At 39.4% G+C, this 18,587-nt stretch overlaps 1 protein-coding gene across 2 annotated transcripts in view; it reads left to right on the top strand.

Annotated features, from left to right (window-relative positions):
• Window positions 1-6,075, top strand: part of THO2 — a 231,595-nt gene extending 225,520 nt beyond the window's left edge. Inside the window, exons 29-32 of one of the 2 annotated variants that reach the window (XM_087694967.1) lie at window positions 3,244-3,693; window positions 3,780-5,018; window positions 5,126-5,451; window positions 5,547-6,075. In XM_087694967.1, the coding sequence (XP_087551093.1) occupies window positions 3,244-3,693; window positions 3,780-5,018; window positions 5,126-5,451; window positions 5,547-5,619 (2,088 nt within the window). In that variant the 3' untranslated portion in view covers window positions 5,620-6,075. Of the gene's footprint in view, window positions 1-3,243; window positions 3,694-3,779; window positions 5,019-5,125; window positions 5,452-5,543 lie in introns of both variants that reach the window. The other variant, XM_087694966.1, reaches the window with a different exon arrangement.
• Window positions 6,076-18,587: the final 12,512 nt, after the last annotated feature.

Genomic DNA, 18,587 nt, shown 5'->3' with positions numbered 1-18,587 from the left:
ATATGTTGAGATCTCTCCAAGGGAATGGCTGCTTTCAAGACGACTGTTGGGCAGCCAATTGGAGAAGAAAACGCCAGAATGTTGGTGAAGATCTATCCATGTAAGTGGGCAGCCTTTCAAGGATGAATAAAACTTAAAAGTGAGGGATCTAATGTAATGCTAATCAAGAGGGTGTAACTTGCTATAGACAGCCTGAATCTATTGCAAATGCAACCTCCATAAGGTGGCTGATGGTTGGGGACTGTTGCTTGGGTGCTAGGGTGGCAACACGAGCTGGGAACGCACAATAATGATGAAGATGACCTATTGAACTAGTTCAAGGAGGAGTGAACACTGAAACACAGCAATGGAAATGATGAAGAACAGATCGCCAAGCTGAAAACGCAAGTTGGGCAACTCCTTTGACGGGGTGGCAGGCTGCAGCCAACTGAATCAAGGCAGCAGCAAATCAGCTCCAAAAGGCAGCACACCAGCCACTCTCACAAGAAGTATCCATCAGGCATTGAAGAGGTGAAGGTGATCAGCAATCAGTGAAGAGGGAGACTGACCGAAGAATGAGAGCGAACTGAAAAGTGATGAGTGCCCTTGTGCTATTTATAGGCACACGAGTCATTGAACTACCCAGGGTGGCGCCTTGACTCTCTTGGGTAGCACCCAGACATTAATAAATGCTACAAATAAATCCTTTTTTGGGGTGCTGTAAATGGAAACCAAAATAGGAATTAATGAGATACAATGAACTCAATGACTTTGTTCACCCATCAACAAGCCTGGCCTGGCAAGTGAAAATGCATGATTGTAATTGTTTCCTTTCACGATGATATGTATCAACATTCAATGCATACATGCCAACTGGCCATACGAATTCACCTTCCTATGAAATCTCGATCACAAGTAATTTTTGAAATACATTCTAGTTGACCAAGACTGGTTGCAACTTCTTATCTACAATCATCAACACTCCTGAATATTTCACAGATGGAACCCCAGCCTAGAATAATTTAAAGCCATAACATTGCACTATCTTTCCAGCTTCTTTACATTTTTTTTGTTCCATTGCACAAGGATATCTCAAGCATTTGCACGGAACACACTCCACATATCATGTTTGTTGTGAGAGCAAATACCTCCGATATTCCAAGTGACAATTTTCATTGAGGAATAGAAAGGAAAATGTAGATACAAGACTAAGACTGCATGCTCTTTGCCTTCAAAGCAACTAGTACGTCATTATGTAAAAAGTCAGCCAACATTGCAAATGCATATTGCCCATGGCCATCTCTCTTTGAAGTAGATGGTTGATCCATACTCTTATCATTCTAACATGGGAATGTATGGTCCCAAGGTGTAATTACTTTTCCCTACCTGTCAAAGGCAATGTGAGTAGGTGGATAGGTGACCTGTTCATTTTGAGGTCGTTATTATCACCACACATAGCACGTAATGAACCCTTGTCTTTTATCACATGCTTCGTAATGGGTTTTTCCTTCATCCTTGCATAAGTGCGAAGCACTTCATTATGATCTATCTAGCTACAAAATATGTTCTATTGCTGACTTTTAGCCCTTTTTGTTTTGTATGTCTTGCCATTTAGTCGGAAATTTGTGAGGACTGAACTAGTTGTTTATCCTTGTCAGCTTTGCAAGTGGAGCATTTATCTGTATGCCTAAAGAAGGACCATCATCATGCATCCCAAGACTATCAATAAAATTAGGGTTCCCAGCTGTATTGGAAGATAATTTAGCCATAAAGTTTCCCTAGTTCTCCACAAGAGAAACAATGGCGAACACACATAACCCGATATCAGCTTGAACCTCAGAGGCTGCATCCTCTTGGACATTCTTGTTTCTTGTTTAAGCAGCTTTTGGAAATCAAGCATGGGTCTCCATGGCACCGTGTGAAGCAACAGTAGTCAAAGAACAATGAGAGTTTACTTGGGAGCAATGTGCATTGTTGAGTTGTCTTCAACAGTATCTCATAGTAGCCATAGAAGCCAAGAGGACTCGCAAAGATTTCGTCCACACATTCTTGTTGCATAATAGTGTATGACCACTGCTTGATCCATGAGAGCAAAGGAATACAAGCAGTGAAACAAGGTAATGGCCTCCTCATGAAAAGAGGCAAGTAGGGTGTTAGCAAATGCCAATAGCTGTTCTTGGTCTTTGGTCCTCTGACATCAAGCTGACTTGTAGTGTGAGTATAAGACAATAGTTGAGGCATTCGTGACTGCTGTGTCTGAGACATGCATCAGAGCATCATCTATATGCTTGCTGGGTTTCATTATGTTCCAAGTTCCAACAGCTTCGTCTTGCTCCATTTCATTATCCCAACTCATATTGGTCAAAAAACTGTGTTTCAATGCCTGAAACCATCAAAGCTCACTCAACTTCAATTCGGATCAGTTTCTTGTTTCCATGATATGTGTCTGCAAGACTGAAAAACAGCCTGCATTGATCCCAAATCTCAGGCTGAAGCCTCAGGTTCGAAGTGGCAAATAATAGCCCTAAAAACAGTAGCACTTCAGAACAGTAGATGACATTCAAATGCTTAGGTCGCTTCTCTGATGTGCAGGACTGCAATTGGTGCAAACCCTAAATAACAATCATCCAGCCCCTCTCAGACAGTAACACAGATGGCAATTCGGATAGCAGCAACAGCCCAGAAAAAGGGTAAAATACTACCAAGGCTGGCAACCCTTCCTCTTGTGCCTCCATTTCTAATGGAGTCAGAGAAGGAATTTGCTGTTCCTGTCCAATCTCATGTGTGATCACATTTAGCAAGCTGAGATGCAAGCTCAATGTGAGTATGAGATTAGTGTTCACAAAAAACAAAGGTTTAATGCAAGTGAATTGTCAAAGTTGGATAAAAAACCTTTGATATTTTTGGAGAGAAATTTTTGTACTTTTAAAATCTAGGTCATTTTATTTATGATATGAACAAGAAAACCTACAAATAGTCAAGGTTGAAGGCTTTTGTATAGGCATCAAAAAAGGTTTTTGTCGAGAACACACGTGCACGCACACTCTTGCCCCCTTCCGCCCTCCCCCCCCCCCAAAAACACCCCAAACAAAAAAAGAAACTCACACAGCCTGAGGTTTCTCGCCACTGCTGATGTCTAGTTCGGTAATTCTGTATCAGAGTAACAGGGAATAAGAAAGTGATGTTGAGTCTGTTATGTTTGGTTTACCAGCCATGTTATTAATTATGGTCTCATGTCGCTCACCGCCTTGTTTTTTACAACAGAATACTTGGGTAACAGATGAAGAATTTGTCATGGGTTTAGTAGAGCTAAAGCCAGCCGCTTCTCCCTTGAAAACTGCTGGCCCAGCTTCATCATCTGCAGTCACAAATACACAGGTTGAACCAGTTTCTGTAGTGCATGCTCCTGGCTTTGATTCAACTGACAAGGCTGGCAAAGCTTCTGCATTGGCATCGACAATACTGTCAGATACAACTCCAGGAAAAGTTGACTCTGTCTCACGTGGAAAAACTGAAGCTCCTAGCGCTACTTTGGCACAAGCTGCAGCCATTCCACAATCAGAGACAGTTACTAAAGTTTTGGCACCGTCCACCAAGCACGTAGAAGAGACCAGTGCACAACCACCTTCCGGCATGCAAGGTGCATTTGCAGCTGTGAAAACAGAGGAGGCTATCTCTAAAGCATCATACAAAACTAATCTTGCAGAAAGTGAGGTAAAGTGTTCTGGTATTAGTACTCCAGAGTTGAAATAAAGAGATTGTGTGTTCACCTGAAAATCAAATGTAGTATGGTTATGCAGGGCCGATCCAAGCGTGCTGGCCATGCCTTGGTTGGTACAACAGCAAAGGATGAGTCTAAGCTTGTCAGTAACGTGAATCGACTAACAGGACCTAATGTTATTGACAAGGAACATGGGAGCCGTATGCAAGATTCTTCCAGACAGCGAACTTCTGTTGTTACTGCCTCAACAGTTGTGAGTAATGGTAGTTTAGCATCCAACACTGGAAGCAGGAATGTTGCAGATAAGAAGGTAGCTGGAGAGGCTCCAGCTGAGGTTAAAACTGAGAACCGGACGTCAGAATTGAAGGGATTCAGCGATTCTGAAGCCGCACAAGAAACCACAGGTGCTCGTTTGCTTTCTAAATCTCCACGTTTAGAAGAGGCCTCCAGCAAGCTCACTGACGACATGGGAAAAGATGGTCGAGTACAAAAGCGCTTTAGCGTTGTGGAGGATGTAGACAAGGCAGCAAAGCGTAGAAAAGGTGATGCCTCTGAGAGGACTGGCGAAACTGGCGAGTTTCGCACCACAGATAGGCTTAGCAATGTAATGGAGGAGATGGACAAGGCTGTGAAGCGTAGAAAAGGTGGTGATACATCTGAATTCAGCGAGCTACGTACCACCACAGACAGGGAAAGAATGCAACAAGACATGCATGCAGCAGAGAGGCCGCGTTCTGTTGAGCATGAAAAAACACTATATGAAGAACGGGCAGGGGCAGCATATGAAAAACATGCATCCCGAGAGAGAGCTGTTGATCGAACTGATCGTGATCACAGAGTAGACAGGAGTCTAGACAAACCACGTGAAGAGCATAGCACTGATCGACTACGGGATAAATCTATGGAGAGGTTTGCCAGAGAGAGATCAGTAGATAAGGTCTCTGAAAGAAGCAGCTTTGAAAGAGCCGTTGAGAAAAGCAGAGAAGAAAAACAGAAGGACGATCGAGGCAGACTGAGGTATAACAGCAATGATCAAACCACTGAACAGTCTCAAGCTGATGATCGTTTTCCAATGCAGAACCTCCCACCCCCCCCACCCTTGCCACCGAACATTGTTCCACAATCCCTTCCTGCCAATAGAAGAGATGATGAAGAGGCACGGAGAAGTGCTGTTAGAAGGGGTTCTCCACGCAGGGAAGAGAAAACAGAGAAAAAACGTCCTGAAGATTCTTCATTAATTTCCATTGATGAATCAAAGCGTAGGGAAGAAGACACCAGGGAGAGGAAGCGGGAAGACAGGGAGATCCCATCTTTGAAGGTACTTTTGCTCATTTTCACTGCTATTTCTAATCCATGCTTAGATATTGTGCTCCGGTTTTCAATCTGTCAAACATGAGTTGAATGAAGTATTGCATGCACTTGAAGGAACGGGATAGAGAAAAAGAGAAGAGTGGTTTTCTGAAGGAAGAGGACACTTCTGCCGGTAATTCAAAGCGGCGTCGGCTCAAACGTGACCATATCTCATCATCAGACATGGCAGTGTCAAATTTTGGGCCTTCACCGCCGCCGCCGCCACTCCCACTCCCTACTGTGGTTCCCGTGCAACAGTACGATCGAGACAGAGAGAGGAAAAGCTCGTCTGCCCTCCGGAGTGTGTATGAAGAACCCAGCCACGACAAAGGGCCTGGTGGTGGTGGGAGAGTTCATGGAAAAGATGGAAGCAAAATAGTCCGGAGGGATCATGAACAACAGTATCCTTTACGACACTCTTCGTTTTCTTTGTTTTGCAGAGGGCTTCCGTCTGAAGTTTCTAGATTCCATTTTGACTTCCTTAACTATGCAGCAGGATATACGATCGAGATTGGGATGAGGATAAGCGAGCAAGAACTGAGATGAAACGTCGACATCACCGAAAATAGGGTTCAATGCCTGGCTGCTGTAGCCTGTTTGGGTTGCTAAAACAACACAAGGCCTATTTTTGCTACGTCTTGTAATGAAGGCTCATCCCCAGGCCTTGCATGCCCATTGCCACCTGGTGCGAGAATCTTCTTGGATGAAGCTGTAAATGGCGAGGGGTGTGTTGGTGGGTGTCATTAGGCATTCTTTGATGAGCAGCTATCAAGCTTCCTTCATTCTCCACGATGTTTGACAAGATACTCCATCCATCAAAACGAAATAACCATTTTCCAGTTTATTGGCACAAAAATGAGGTCTGAATGAACGGGTTTCAGCCATCATTTGCTACAAGTTACACATGCTCTATAGATAAGTGTGGCACACTCTATAGATACACGCTCTCTGCGAAAGCTAAGACGAAGATTTGCAAATTGTCAAAATGGAAGGCTTTTTCACATCACTCAGTAAATTGTTTTCTATGAAGATTGCAAGTACCGCACTCACACACACACTCTCTCTCTCTCTCTCTCTCTCTCTTTTTTTTTCGTAAATCACACACACACACACACTCTCTCTCTCTCTCTTTGCGTATTTATATGGACTAGTGTACACGAATTACCAGCCTTTATTTTGTTTTTCCCAAGCAAATTCCTAAAAACTAGTTGAAATTGGAGCTTGTGTTAATGAAAATTAAGATTTGTTTGTTTCAAGAATGTTGGTTATAAAGCTTGGTAAGTGGTTCGACAAGTTAAATCTGCAAAAGGTAAGCTTGTATATAGAATTTCAGATTATGCGGCTAAGACAATTTCCATGTGTGTTGAGCCAAATACATTCATGAACTCTACAAATTTATGAAAAGAAACGATTAGACATTGTATTCACCTCTGAAATGGTGAATGGACATAAGACTAGAGCATGGTTAAAATGAAGTGTAGATGTTATAATTTATGAGTTGTGTGTTGCATATTCACTTGATCATGCCACTACTAATGGATGAAAGAACATGGTAAATTTAGTATCGTAAATTATTGTCAACAAAGGCATCTATGATGGAAGTTAGATCTAATTAAGTGTAGATGTTAAAATTTATGAGTTGTGTGTAGCATATTCACTCGATCATGCCACTACCAATGGATGAAAGAACATGGTAAATTTAGTATTGTAAATTATTGTCAACAAAGGCATCTATGATGGAAGTTAGATCTAAGATTGAATTTCATTCATTAACATCTTACACCATCTTAGTTTCATGAAGGCATCAAGGTTGGTTACACCATATTGGATTTATCATGAAAGCTTATTACTATGTTTATAAAACATGGTAGACAACACACTTTCAAAATTTATGAAAAAACACTTGCCAAATCAAGGTGGCATATATGGAGGTTTGATAGGACCTTCATGAAGTGGGTATGGTAGTGTGATAAAGAAAAACTTAGGTTGGCGACTATCCATGGCATCTTGTTTTGGCGGCTATAATTTATTGTCACTATGATTTTTACTAATTTTGGTGAAATGGATTTGGCTACTTGATGGACATCAGTTTTCTCTCGCAATGTTTCTCAAAGTTTAGGAATTCTAGCCTTTGTGGACATTACAAATATCATGCAAACATTCTATTTTTTTGTTTTCATCATTTCTTGAATTGACCTCACCATAAGAGATTGTGGTACAAATTTTGCAAATTAGTTCAATTCTCAAGTTTTAATTTATTCAACAAATTTGTTATTACTTGAGGTTTCATGTAGCAAAGTGATTACTTTAGGGAGCAAGGATATCAAGTAGAGGATGACAATTAGGAGGCATTGGTGTAATTGACTATTTTGTTGCAGTACACATTCTTGTTGAACTAGCTAGTCAAATTGATCCCAAGTGCTCCTACAAAGAGTCATTGCTACCTATTATGATGATTGGTTTTCTTATCCTTCCCTTGTCTTTCTTTTATAGATTTTCATATTGTTCATTTGAATGGTATTGCAATTGTGGATTATGACTTGGCTTTGGAGAATCACGATCACGACTTCTTGATGCAAAACACACAATCTTGGACAAGGCAACAAGGGTATTTCAAGGATACAAACTACTAGTAATATGCAAGACTACATACAATTTGGAGTACAATGAGGAATTCTTTTGATATACTTGCTTTGGTAGAAGATTCACTTTAAGCTTGGTTTTTTTTTTTTCAAGTCACATTTGGGAGCTTGGGTCATTATTTGCATTAATGTGAAGAAGCAAAGACTAAGACTGAGGGTGGAGATGAAGTTGGTTTACAAAATTTTCTTTTATGTTGTCCTCAACTATACTTATGGCTTCATTGATGAATGGCTGTATAATGGTGGTTCTTCATACAATTGGTCAAAGGGCTCCTATCCTCATATCATAGCTTGAATATAGTGCTTTGCTCAAGGGTCGAAGCATTTATATTACATGGAGGCAACAATATATGGAGGTGCATTCATCATCATGAAAAGCTTGCTCTACGACAAATCCAAATGTCATCTTCATGCTCGCTCATTTGCTAACTTTGGATGGGAATCATTGACACACATCGGTGTATTTTGAGTCGTTCACATTCCTTATATATCTTCACCTATTGGTGTTTTGGTTTGTGTTTTGATATAGTACTCTAGATGACCTAATGATAGTTTAGTCTCTGGTACATTTTTTCTCTCCTTTGGACCATCTCTTGCCATTATTCTTCTTTAGGATATTTTAATGTCCTTTCTAATCTAATTTAAATTAAGTTATTAAATTTTCATTTGTACATTAATTGGTCTAAGTTCTACATATTCATGCAAAACTTAAGAGCTCAATGTACATGTCTTTTTTTCTAAGAACTTAAACAAATTTTCAATGTTTTTGTCAATAAACTATGAATCTTGCAATTGAGGATTGTCTCATCATGTATTTAATTTTTGTTTGCTTAGAGTTGATATTGTAAATCACTTTCTCTTTAAGAGGATATCATTTATATCAAGGGTTGAAATTGATATCTTTATGTTGTATGTGTTAACAAACTAATATTATTGTCAACAAAATCATAGTAATGTGCGAAAATAGTATTAGGCTCTATAGAGCAAGTATAGATAAACTATGTGCATCTAAGTAAAGGCATATAACTCCAACCACATTAACATTTACCATTCATAATTAGATTTTACATTGTGTATCAAAACACAAATGCATCTATAGTAGCCTTTGTGCATGCATGCATGCGCGCGCGCACGTGTGTGTGTGTGTGTGTGTGTGTGTGTGTGTGTGTGTGTGTGTGTGTGTGTGTGTGTGTGTGTGTGTGTGTGTAATCTCTACCCTTGAGTATGTACATTCTATAATTCAAACTATTATACAAATGAATTGGTGGTGGTCACATTTATGGTGGCTTCAATCCAAACTCATTATAACCTTAGTATCTTTTAAATATCTTGTACCAATGGATTACATATCCTCATTAAGATTGATAATACATATGCCTTAACCTAGCTTTTCTAGTAGCTTTGCCACGTAACCAATTAAGAGTAATCTTTATGGCATTCCTACTAAGTGGGGTAGGATTAGTTGTCAATCCTACTAATTGACCTTGACTTGCTTAATTCATCAATATCAATACTCAATGTAGTGGAGCAGGAGCTAGTGATGTAGTCGAAGGTACAAGAACTAGCATAGGTATAGGGATAGAAACAAGTATAGGCATAGAAGCTGAAGGAGGTATGTAAGGCGTAGGAAGAAGAGTCGTAGGCATAGGAGGTATAGGCATGGCAAGAGAAGGTATAGGAGTGGGTGTAGGTAGAGAGATTGGAGCTACATGTGGAGTGGAAGAAGGCACGATAGTAGGAGGGATCGTGGGTGACACAATGCCATTTTGTAGTCGTGACTTTCACATCTATCGCTTCACCAAAGTGGTGACAACATCCTTTGTATCTTGCCAGTTAGTCTTCCATATGCTACATCCTATCCTCCAAAAACTCTCCTAGCTATGCTTGTAGCATGGGATCCACCACTTGTAAGAATAATTTCACGTTTTCAAGCACAAAGGTTGCTCGTCTAGCAACATCCATCTCATTAAATTTGGACTTAAGTTGAAATCAAAGAGATGCAATGCTACAGTTGTTATTGCTTAATACTCTATGACACCTTATCTCTTTGATTTCAACTTAAGTCCAAATTTAATGAGATGGATGATGCTTGATACTCTATGACACCTACTCAGTGCCAGTGGGAAGGGAGTTGAAGCCGAAAGACATACACAGGAGTTTTTGCGCCTATCATAACGGATAGCAGATGTGAAGACATGTGACGGATGTCGACCTAAAGCCTCAATTTGCGCAATGAGGATGTTGTTATCGCATGCAATTACTATGACATGGCTGCAACTCAATTTCATGATGGCAAGGGAGTGCATAAGGAGTACTTGGAAGGGATGGAGCATTGAAAGCACATGTTGGACTAACTTACATAGCAACCATATAGCAAGAGAGCCTGCACTAGTAAGAAGAGAGGAGCATGTTGCATGAGGGAGACTGCAGTCGAATAAGATGGAAGGAAGAGTTGGTAAACTAAAACGCACGGATCTACTACTAGAGAACCCACCAACTATTGCCATAGCACCATTTGTAAACACTTGGCTAACGTAGCAACAATCATAGGCCATAGAGTAACAATGGAACTAGCACAAATATGCAATATTCACAAGGTTAGACACTCTAGTGCAACATCATGTATCTCACTAGCTATCAATAATTGAGCTCAAGACCCATGTGTGAGACTACTTTGATATTTGAATTACCCAAGTTACCCACATAAGACACTCTCACATGGTCTATCTACCAACACTTTTTGAATCAAAAGACCAAAATTACAATTGCCTTATAAAGGCATGGACGAAAAAGGCCATATTTAAGGGGGGTTTTGAAGTAGCCATATCACAAAGCAATGTTAGCGAAAGTGGGAAAACATCTTGACTCCACCTCAAAATGGCATATCACAATAATGCCAAACAATGGAATTCATGACAAATCTCAAGGTTGGACACTTCACATTCGCCTTCAATGCTAAAAGACTTGGATACCTATAAAGCAGTTCTTGGTTGACCTTGTGTAGCTTGCTAGTATGGTCTATGATTGGGCTTATTGAGCACTTTTGTCATTGCACCCACAAGATATAAGGGTAAACCTTGACAATTAAAAGTTGCATGTATTAGAAAGACCATGTTTGTTATTGACTCTAACACGATGGTAGAATCCATCCCTTGATTATTGTTCCAATTAGTACTTGATGCTTCTTTAATTTATTTTCAAAGCCTCACGTGATTTATGATCGATTCAAGGAGGTGGAGAGGGCCAATTGATGATGCAAATCCTCTGTGGTCTTCAAATTGGGCACTTGGCAAATACTCTTATCTTCCACCTAAAGTCTTGTGGGTCCAAACTTTATGTTAGACGAGGGGTGCTAGTTAAGTTCACCTAAAGCTAAGTAAAAAATATATTTGCCATGTAATGATAAACCTTGGGATGGAGGAAGAATACATCTAGTTTATTACATTAATTGCTCAACCAAACCACCTAATTTTGTAAGTACTAATAGTTAATGATACTTCTTGAACCTAGCTTCTATTTGTGTAAATATTTTGCTGCATGTAAACTATCAAAAGTAGATCAACCCCCAAACTTTACACCTTTCACAATTAAGTAGATGATCAATCTCAAAAAAAACATTACACATTTTCGTCATGACATGCACAACACTTTGCCAATCAATATGTAGTCTTAGAGTGCCATCTTTCTTCATTTGAGACCAAAAAACTTGGAATCTAAGGAGAAGAACTTTGATGCAATAACTTGGTAAATGAGTTGTTTAAGTCTTTGCTTAAGCTTGATTACATCAAGCAAGTAGATCATGTACAAATTATTAGCTACAAGGCCTTGATGGCTTCTAGTAGTGCACCATTTGTCATTATACACAACAATTCACCTAGTTGTGTACAGTATCTACTTTCACCATTCTCTATACAACCAAATAAAATGAAAGTTTTGTTAAGTTTGGAATACATTCTTTTGCCACCTTTATCCATTAGCCGTGATTCACTTTGGGCCAAAAGGCATTATGCAATAGTGCTGAAAGCCTCTGTAGGTCCAAAGAACATGCATGTCATTTGGTTTACTCCCTTTGCTAGCATTTGTACATTTCTTTACTTCATGTGAAGCTATAAAGGAGGCAAGGAAAACCTATCAAAAAAGAGTGGGGAATGGTTGGAACATCAGGACTCAAGGACTTAAACTTTTGATGTCACTTTCAAAAACTTCATTACAAGTTATTGCAAGACAAACTTTGAGCATTGATTATAAGTATAGAACATAGGAGTTACTAGAGGAAGAGTGGCTTAAATGGGGTGAAGATATGTAGGATGCAGAGCATTTATCTATCATCAACATTGTAATGTATTGGTGGTTCCATGATCCAACAACTATCAAACTTTAGCTTATTTGGCAAAAAGAGCCAAATTATCGTGCATTTCATTGCATAATGTAAGTCTGAAGTTCAATGCAAATTCATGACTTAGCAATATGTGTGGGTATCATGTGTACAAATGCCAAACAAAATTAACACTACATTAAAGATTGAGGTGAAAGTACAAGGTTAACCTTTAAATAGGAAGTCAATTAACTCAAATATTGGACAAAGGATTCCATTAGTTGTAAAATTTTGATTGTGTATCAAAAGTTGCACATGCCAAATAAATGTAACTTATTGTTTTCATCAAAAACAAGTGTAGGGTCATCGCAAATGTTGAAGCTTGTTACTTCAACGTGCTTGATGATTCTTCAAGCTCGAAAGTCCTCTCCACATGCAAAATATCATGCCTCTCTTAAAGCCTTTTTAAATTTCTATGGAGGGACTCACTTTCTCATACATGGCATCATTCTACTTGTCCCCTTTCTCATCCACCATGAAACTCGCTTCTTGCTTGAGATTTCAATATACCATGGAAATAGAGTAGTGCTCTTATAAGTTAAAAAGTGATGCTTATAAAAATAGAGGGGAAAGTAGAAGGACGAAGACCTTCTAGGGTTTCCACTCCGACAACAAAGGGGCTATGGGTTATTGGTAGTCAGCTTAGTGTGAGATTCCCTTGTCTTTGCAACCTAGTAAATTTATTGCTCTACATCTTGTGAATCATATTCTTACTAGGCACTCCACGCCTAGACTCAACCCACGGGGGCGGGCGCGATTTTTGCAGGCAGGGGCGAGTGCTGGACGCGTGGCACCCGCCCCCACGTTCTCTTTTTTTCTTGTGGGGGAGGTGGGGACTGCCACATGGCACCCGCCCCCCACCTCTCGTTAACTAATAGTAAAGATATGGGCAACTTTATAGCTTGTGGCCTTGTCGTCTTTTGTGAATGTGAGTCATTTCAGAAAGACTGTGTGTGCATCTCAGAATGGGAGGAGATTGGCAAACAAATGAAGCAATTTGAAAGGCACAACCTCCGCTATGTCGAATGCTTGCTTCATCATCTTCGCTGCATATGGAATTTTGAGCCATCGACAAAAGCTACGAGGGAGGATCTGTGGCTCGCTTCGTTGATGGCATCCGCATTCTCGACAACCATCCCATCGAGTCTCGAGAGATTTGATTGGACTCCGCTCGGCGTCTCCGATTTCTGCTGCCCCTCGCGCGCTCTCCCTCTCTCTACACACAATCGACTTGCCTTGCAATCGCGTTGATCACATGCACCAAATCACCTGCGGGGCATGTGTTGGTTAGGAGGCGCAAAATCACACAAGACTGGTAGTTGCTAGACTAGCTCGTAGAAACTAGTTTCCTCCCTAGCTCACGGAAGAAACGTACACAATGTTATTCTTTATGTGGTATTTGGTATTGATTGTGATGTGGCTACTACAAAATATTACATCCTCCTCCAATATGGATTTTGAAAAACCTTATGATAGGACTTTCTAGGCAATTCTTGAGAAGTTTAGCTTCAACCAAATGGTAAATCCTATATTTACTAATGCTTTTGCAACCATTTCTATAAATAGTTATGTTTTTTATAGCTTTGAATTAAGTGGAAGTATCAAGCAAGGGTGTCCCCCCTCCCCCCTCTCTTTGTTATGCCACTCACCCTCTATTATGCAACATAGACTATGCTATTAGGAGCGGATGCATTAGACTTTGACTTATGTTCTACCGAATGGTAAGAGATTTGTCTTGTAATGCTTCTATAACTGTTTCCATAAATGTGTCTTCTTCTCATAGCTTTTAATTAAAGAAAAGTATCAAGAAAGGGTGTTCCCTTACACCCCTTCTCTTTGGTATGGTCACTCACCCTCTACTGTGCAACATTCACTATGGTACTAGGAGGGAATGAATTAGAGTTTTGGCCCTCCTAGAGATGGTGAATACCTTTATGTCCAAATGTTCACGGTGGTTAACAAGTCAAGCATCATTAAGGCCAAACCCTCATTCATACAACAACTTATTTATATTTATGAAGATTTCGCAACCCTTTCTTAGTTGAAGATCAATAGGTCATTGTTATTTCAAGCAATAACATCAACTAGTTGTCATTCTTTATGTTTATTAGGATCAGTAAAGTTAAAAATATCTGTTACATTGGGTTTGTTATTGGGGTTGGCATTGTAATGAAACAATGATTTGATTGGTTCCTAGAAAGAATGATTACTAAGGTTAAAAGCAAGAGGATTTCACCATTATAACGATCTTCCCTTTTACTTCATGTCAATGGAATAAACTTAAAGTTGTGTTTAGGAATTATTCATGGATCTTTAATGATGCTAAAGACTAGCATGCAATCTCTTGGGATCGACTCTCTTTCCCCGATCTTGGAAGGTGGAGCCTATCTTGAACCCTTAGGGATCAATTGTCCTTCCATGATCTCGAAATGTAGAGCCTACCTTGAACCCTTAAGGATACAATTGTGAGATTGGTGTTGGCTATCCCTAGAGACTTGATTTCCTAGGCAATCTATACATTTCGGATCAATACAGTTATTGGTTGAATCAACATTGCTAAAGGTGTCATAGCCAATCATAGCACTAGTATATTTACTAAACATCAAGCTTTGTTTAAAAATCTTGCCAAAAATTATAAGGCTTGATAAAATCACAGGTTGAAGACCTATAGTTAAATCTTATTTTACCCTATTATTTATTTAATAGAGCAAATGCATCATTTTAAAAAAGGTATGGCCTCATTATTTGTGCCCAAAAAGTATATGCCCTCCTATAAGAAGGAATACCATCTCATTCCAAAAAATGACGGAGCTTCACGCTTCAATAAATGTATATATAAAGTCCCTTCCTCTTCCTCTTGACATCATTTTTGAATTACATAGGTGAGTCACTATGACCCTACACTAGATTTTTCAAAGGCATGTGGTCCTTTTGACTCACCTAAATCACCCTCATCCTTGATCATCTCAATATGAGGGGAGTGCTAGGATTGTGGTGATTGCAACTCTTAGGCTCAATACCTCTATGTGAGAAGGACAATCATTACACATGGTTGCAAAAAACCTCACTTGAATAATTAATATATTCTATTTTGAATGTGATATAAAAAAGTTTCCATACATACATGCCTCCTATTGAGTCTAATATAAGGAGTTTCATCATTATGAATACGTGGACATAATTATCTATTGATTAATTGATTATTAATTTACTTTTAATGCTCTAATAGAGAAAGTGGATATCTTATGGTGAATTCAATAGTTTTGACACTAATCCATCATATGTCTTCACCCTTTTCCATCTCTCAATTTGTGTTGGTAGCCATGCTATATGGTTTTGTTTGTGAGATGAGTTACCAAACCTTTGCATACTCATAAGAGACAATTTAATTTCCCTAACTGATTTTGACTGCAAGAGCCATGCTTATTATCACATCAAGTTGCTATCTTTCTATACCACCAAAGATGTAATGGCTTTAAAATAAGAGTTTATGTCATAGACTCAAGCACCATGAGACTTCTCCTTTTTAAAGTAAATAAGGTCCATGAGATGTTGAATGTTTCATATCTATGTCTAAAAAGTGACTAGAATTGACAAAATTATGCCCTTGCATGTGTAAAAGAAAAATAATATTAGTATAGAGAGCCTATATTCACTTTTTTAGTCCAACATAGGCATTAGAGGGATCTCTTTTCTAAAAATGTTACTCATACCCTGAGGTTCACATGAGCTTATCACTTATCTTATTACTAGAAATCCAAAGGAGTAGGATGGCGTGCTTGGTTTGGGCATAAGGATCCATGGAGGTAATGATTTGCTAGCCAATAATTAGCACCAAAAAATGGCTCATTGTAAATACATTACCCAAAAATGAGAATGCTTACAATAGATAACATGCAAATTAATTGAACCATGAAAACATGGATGAGAAATGTTATCATTGCACAAAAAAAAATTGGTGGTGATGATCAAATTGCTTGCATTTAATGCATTGGGAGAGCATGAAGTAAAACATAAAAGTCATCAGCTATAGCTCTAGTTATGACTTGCAAGGTTCAAAAATTACAGCAAATTTCAAGTATATCTAAATAAAGAAATAGAAAGATCTTGGTGAAAGAATAAACTATTAGAAAAAAAAATTAAAACTGTGTACGAGTGAAGAATTAAGCAATTAACACATTTTGTTATGTTTACAAAGTTGAAACCTTATTCCAAGTGAAGTATAATATTGGCAAAGATGTGATAACACCCTTTGTTATGCAAAAGTAATCCCCACAATATAAGCTCTTGGATGAACCATGACATGAGTAGGATAGAAACTACTCACAAAGATGCACCTACAAAGTATCTCTTGCCAAAACACAAATCTAAGACTAATGCATAAACTATAGCATGTGTAGCTTGTAAAATATTTGGATTCTAGTTATAAAACTTGACTAATAGATTTGGATCCTGGTTGCAAAACTTAACAAGTAGATTTTGGACCAAACTTGCCTAATGATCAAGTAAACTTGGAGGTTGGCCAAAGTACCAAAATTGTGGGAGGCATAGGGACCAAAGACCTCACAATGGAAATCAAATTTGGATGTGGTACACTATGAAGATGGCTTCCTCCCAATATTTGTGTGCAAGGCTTGATGAACATAGATCTATCTAGTTTGAGAATGGTTAAGGTTCTTGCATTTAAAGTTTGGATTTTCTCTAGGGTAAGGGGTCAAGAACTATTGAATTCATTGAACTGGTTAGTTCTCCACAACTCTTTATAAATCAAAAACTAAGATGGCACTTCTTACTTTATGAAAGATAATCATCACTAATTGTCGTAAAATATGAAGTAACTTGAATAGAAGTGGCATGTATGGCTTCAAATTGTTAAAGAGAACTAGCTCTAGCATATAAGTAGTGATTGTTATGGATCTAGAATATGTATTGAATTCAAGCTTTAGCCAAAATCCTATGCGAAACCTAAAAAGTTTGCAAGATGACCTATATGCTCCACCACCACCTTGTTCAAGTTCCTCAAAACATTGTTTGGGTCACTTTGTCTTCCTCTCTTAACTCACATATGGCAATCGTAAACAATTATCCTACACATCCTACACTTCATGATAAGTAAAATTTTGATGATCTAGTCATTATTGAATCGTAAATAATAGCTTGCAAATTGTCATAAACATGTTTCCCAGTTCCATGCCATTGAACATACCCATCCCAAGCCATTGCCTAGGGGGATATTGTTAGTAGTTGCTTAAGGTCCTATCCCAATTGATGTTATTTGAACTTCGTTGGATTCTCAAATGTTGCCAATTGGGAAACCTTGGGTCTAATGAAGTACATCAATTCCTACCCATGAGGATAAACCTAAGGTTCCTATGACTCCTTAGTCTTTGACAACAAATTAGCACTCACTCAAGAAAGATCGCTTTGCCATTGAATTCAACCAAGACTAAATGAGCATTACACTTGGTTCCAAGAGAGTGAGAGATAAGGGGAAGCAATGCATCATGTTAGGGGTAAAGGTACTATTGGGGGTAAAGGCGCCTTCGCCTAGCCGCTCGTGTATCACTACACTGACCGTACCCGCCACTGCACACTGCAGGTGGCGGGCGCCCGTCACAGTCACTTATTCTTTATTCTTTTAGTATTAGTTTGAATAAAGGAAGGCCCGGCCACACATTGTGGTTGTTGAAGTTCCCACTTTTGAGTCTCTCTCTCTCTCTAGGCTCTTGCTCTCCATCCGCCATAGCTCTCACTGCCAAGCTTCTTCCTCTTGGGTTCCACTTCCCTTTCAACTGGTATCAGAGCAAAGGCATTGGAGCTTGCCGGCATTCTCTTCAGCCCGGATTTGAAGAGCTTCAACCCAGCTTCAATGGCAGCCATGGCACCTTCATTTGCAAGTATGTTTTGATCTCCCACCTCCTCCCTAGCTTCCGAACCTTCATCGACTTCTTCTCAGGCTGCATTGGAGCCCCCTCGTCATTGCCAAGTGCCCCCGAGGGCTATTGAAGACCCCCTAGCCCCTAGGGACAGCCAGCACAATTTTCAGTGCATTTTTAGGGGGCTAGGCTGATCTGCTCCCTGGCATTTCCCTGCTCCTCCTCAGCCTCCCGGCACTCTTGGCAACCTTTCCAAGCATTGCTTGACTCCCTAGCATTAGTACTTTGTACCCAGTGATCAATTCGAGTGCTTTTCCCTTCAGCCCTTTACTGTATACACAATCCCAAGACTGTCAAAATAGGACATTTACTGTTTTATGCTTCTTGGCATTGCCCGTTTGGTGCCTATTGATGCTCGGTGATGCCCGAATGTTATGGGATGCTGTGTCTATGCTTTGGACTGCTTTAGAGCAGATTTGATCACCATTTGAGCTTCATTTAACAGTAAATTGCTTGCTGTAATACAATGGGCTTTGAAGCTCATTTACTTGGTGTATGCATTGGTTCATGGATATGGAGGTTTGAATGATCATACCAATGTATTTGGAGGTTGTCAAATGCTTCTTCTTAGTTCTGAAATGCTT

This window comes from Lygodium microphyllum, chromosome 15, assembly GCF_053477565.2.
Source record: "Lygodium microphyllum isolate KBCC chromosome 15, Lygodium_microphyllum_v1.1.10, whole genome shotgun sequence".
Classification (NCBI taxonomy): domain Eukaryota; kingdom Viridiplantae; phylum Streptophyta; class Polypodiopsida; order Schizaeales; family Lygodiaceae; genus Lygodium; species Lygodium microphyllum.
This window is presented reverse-complemented; position numbering and strand designations above follow the sequence as displayed.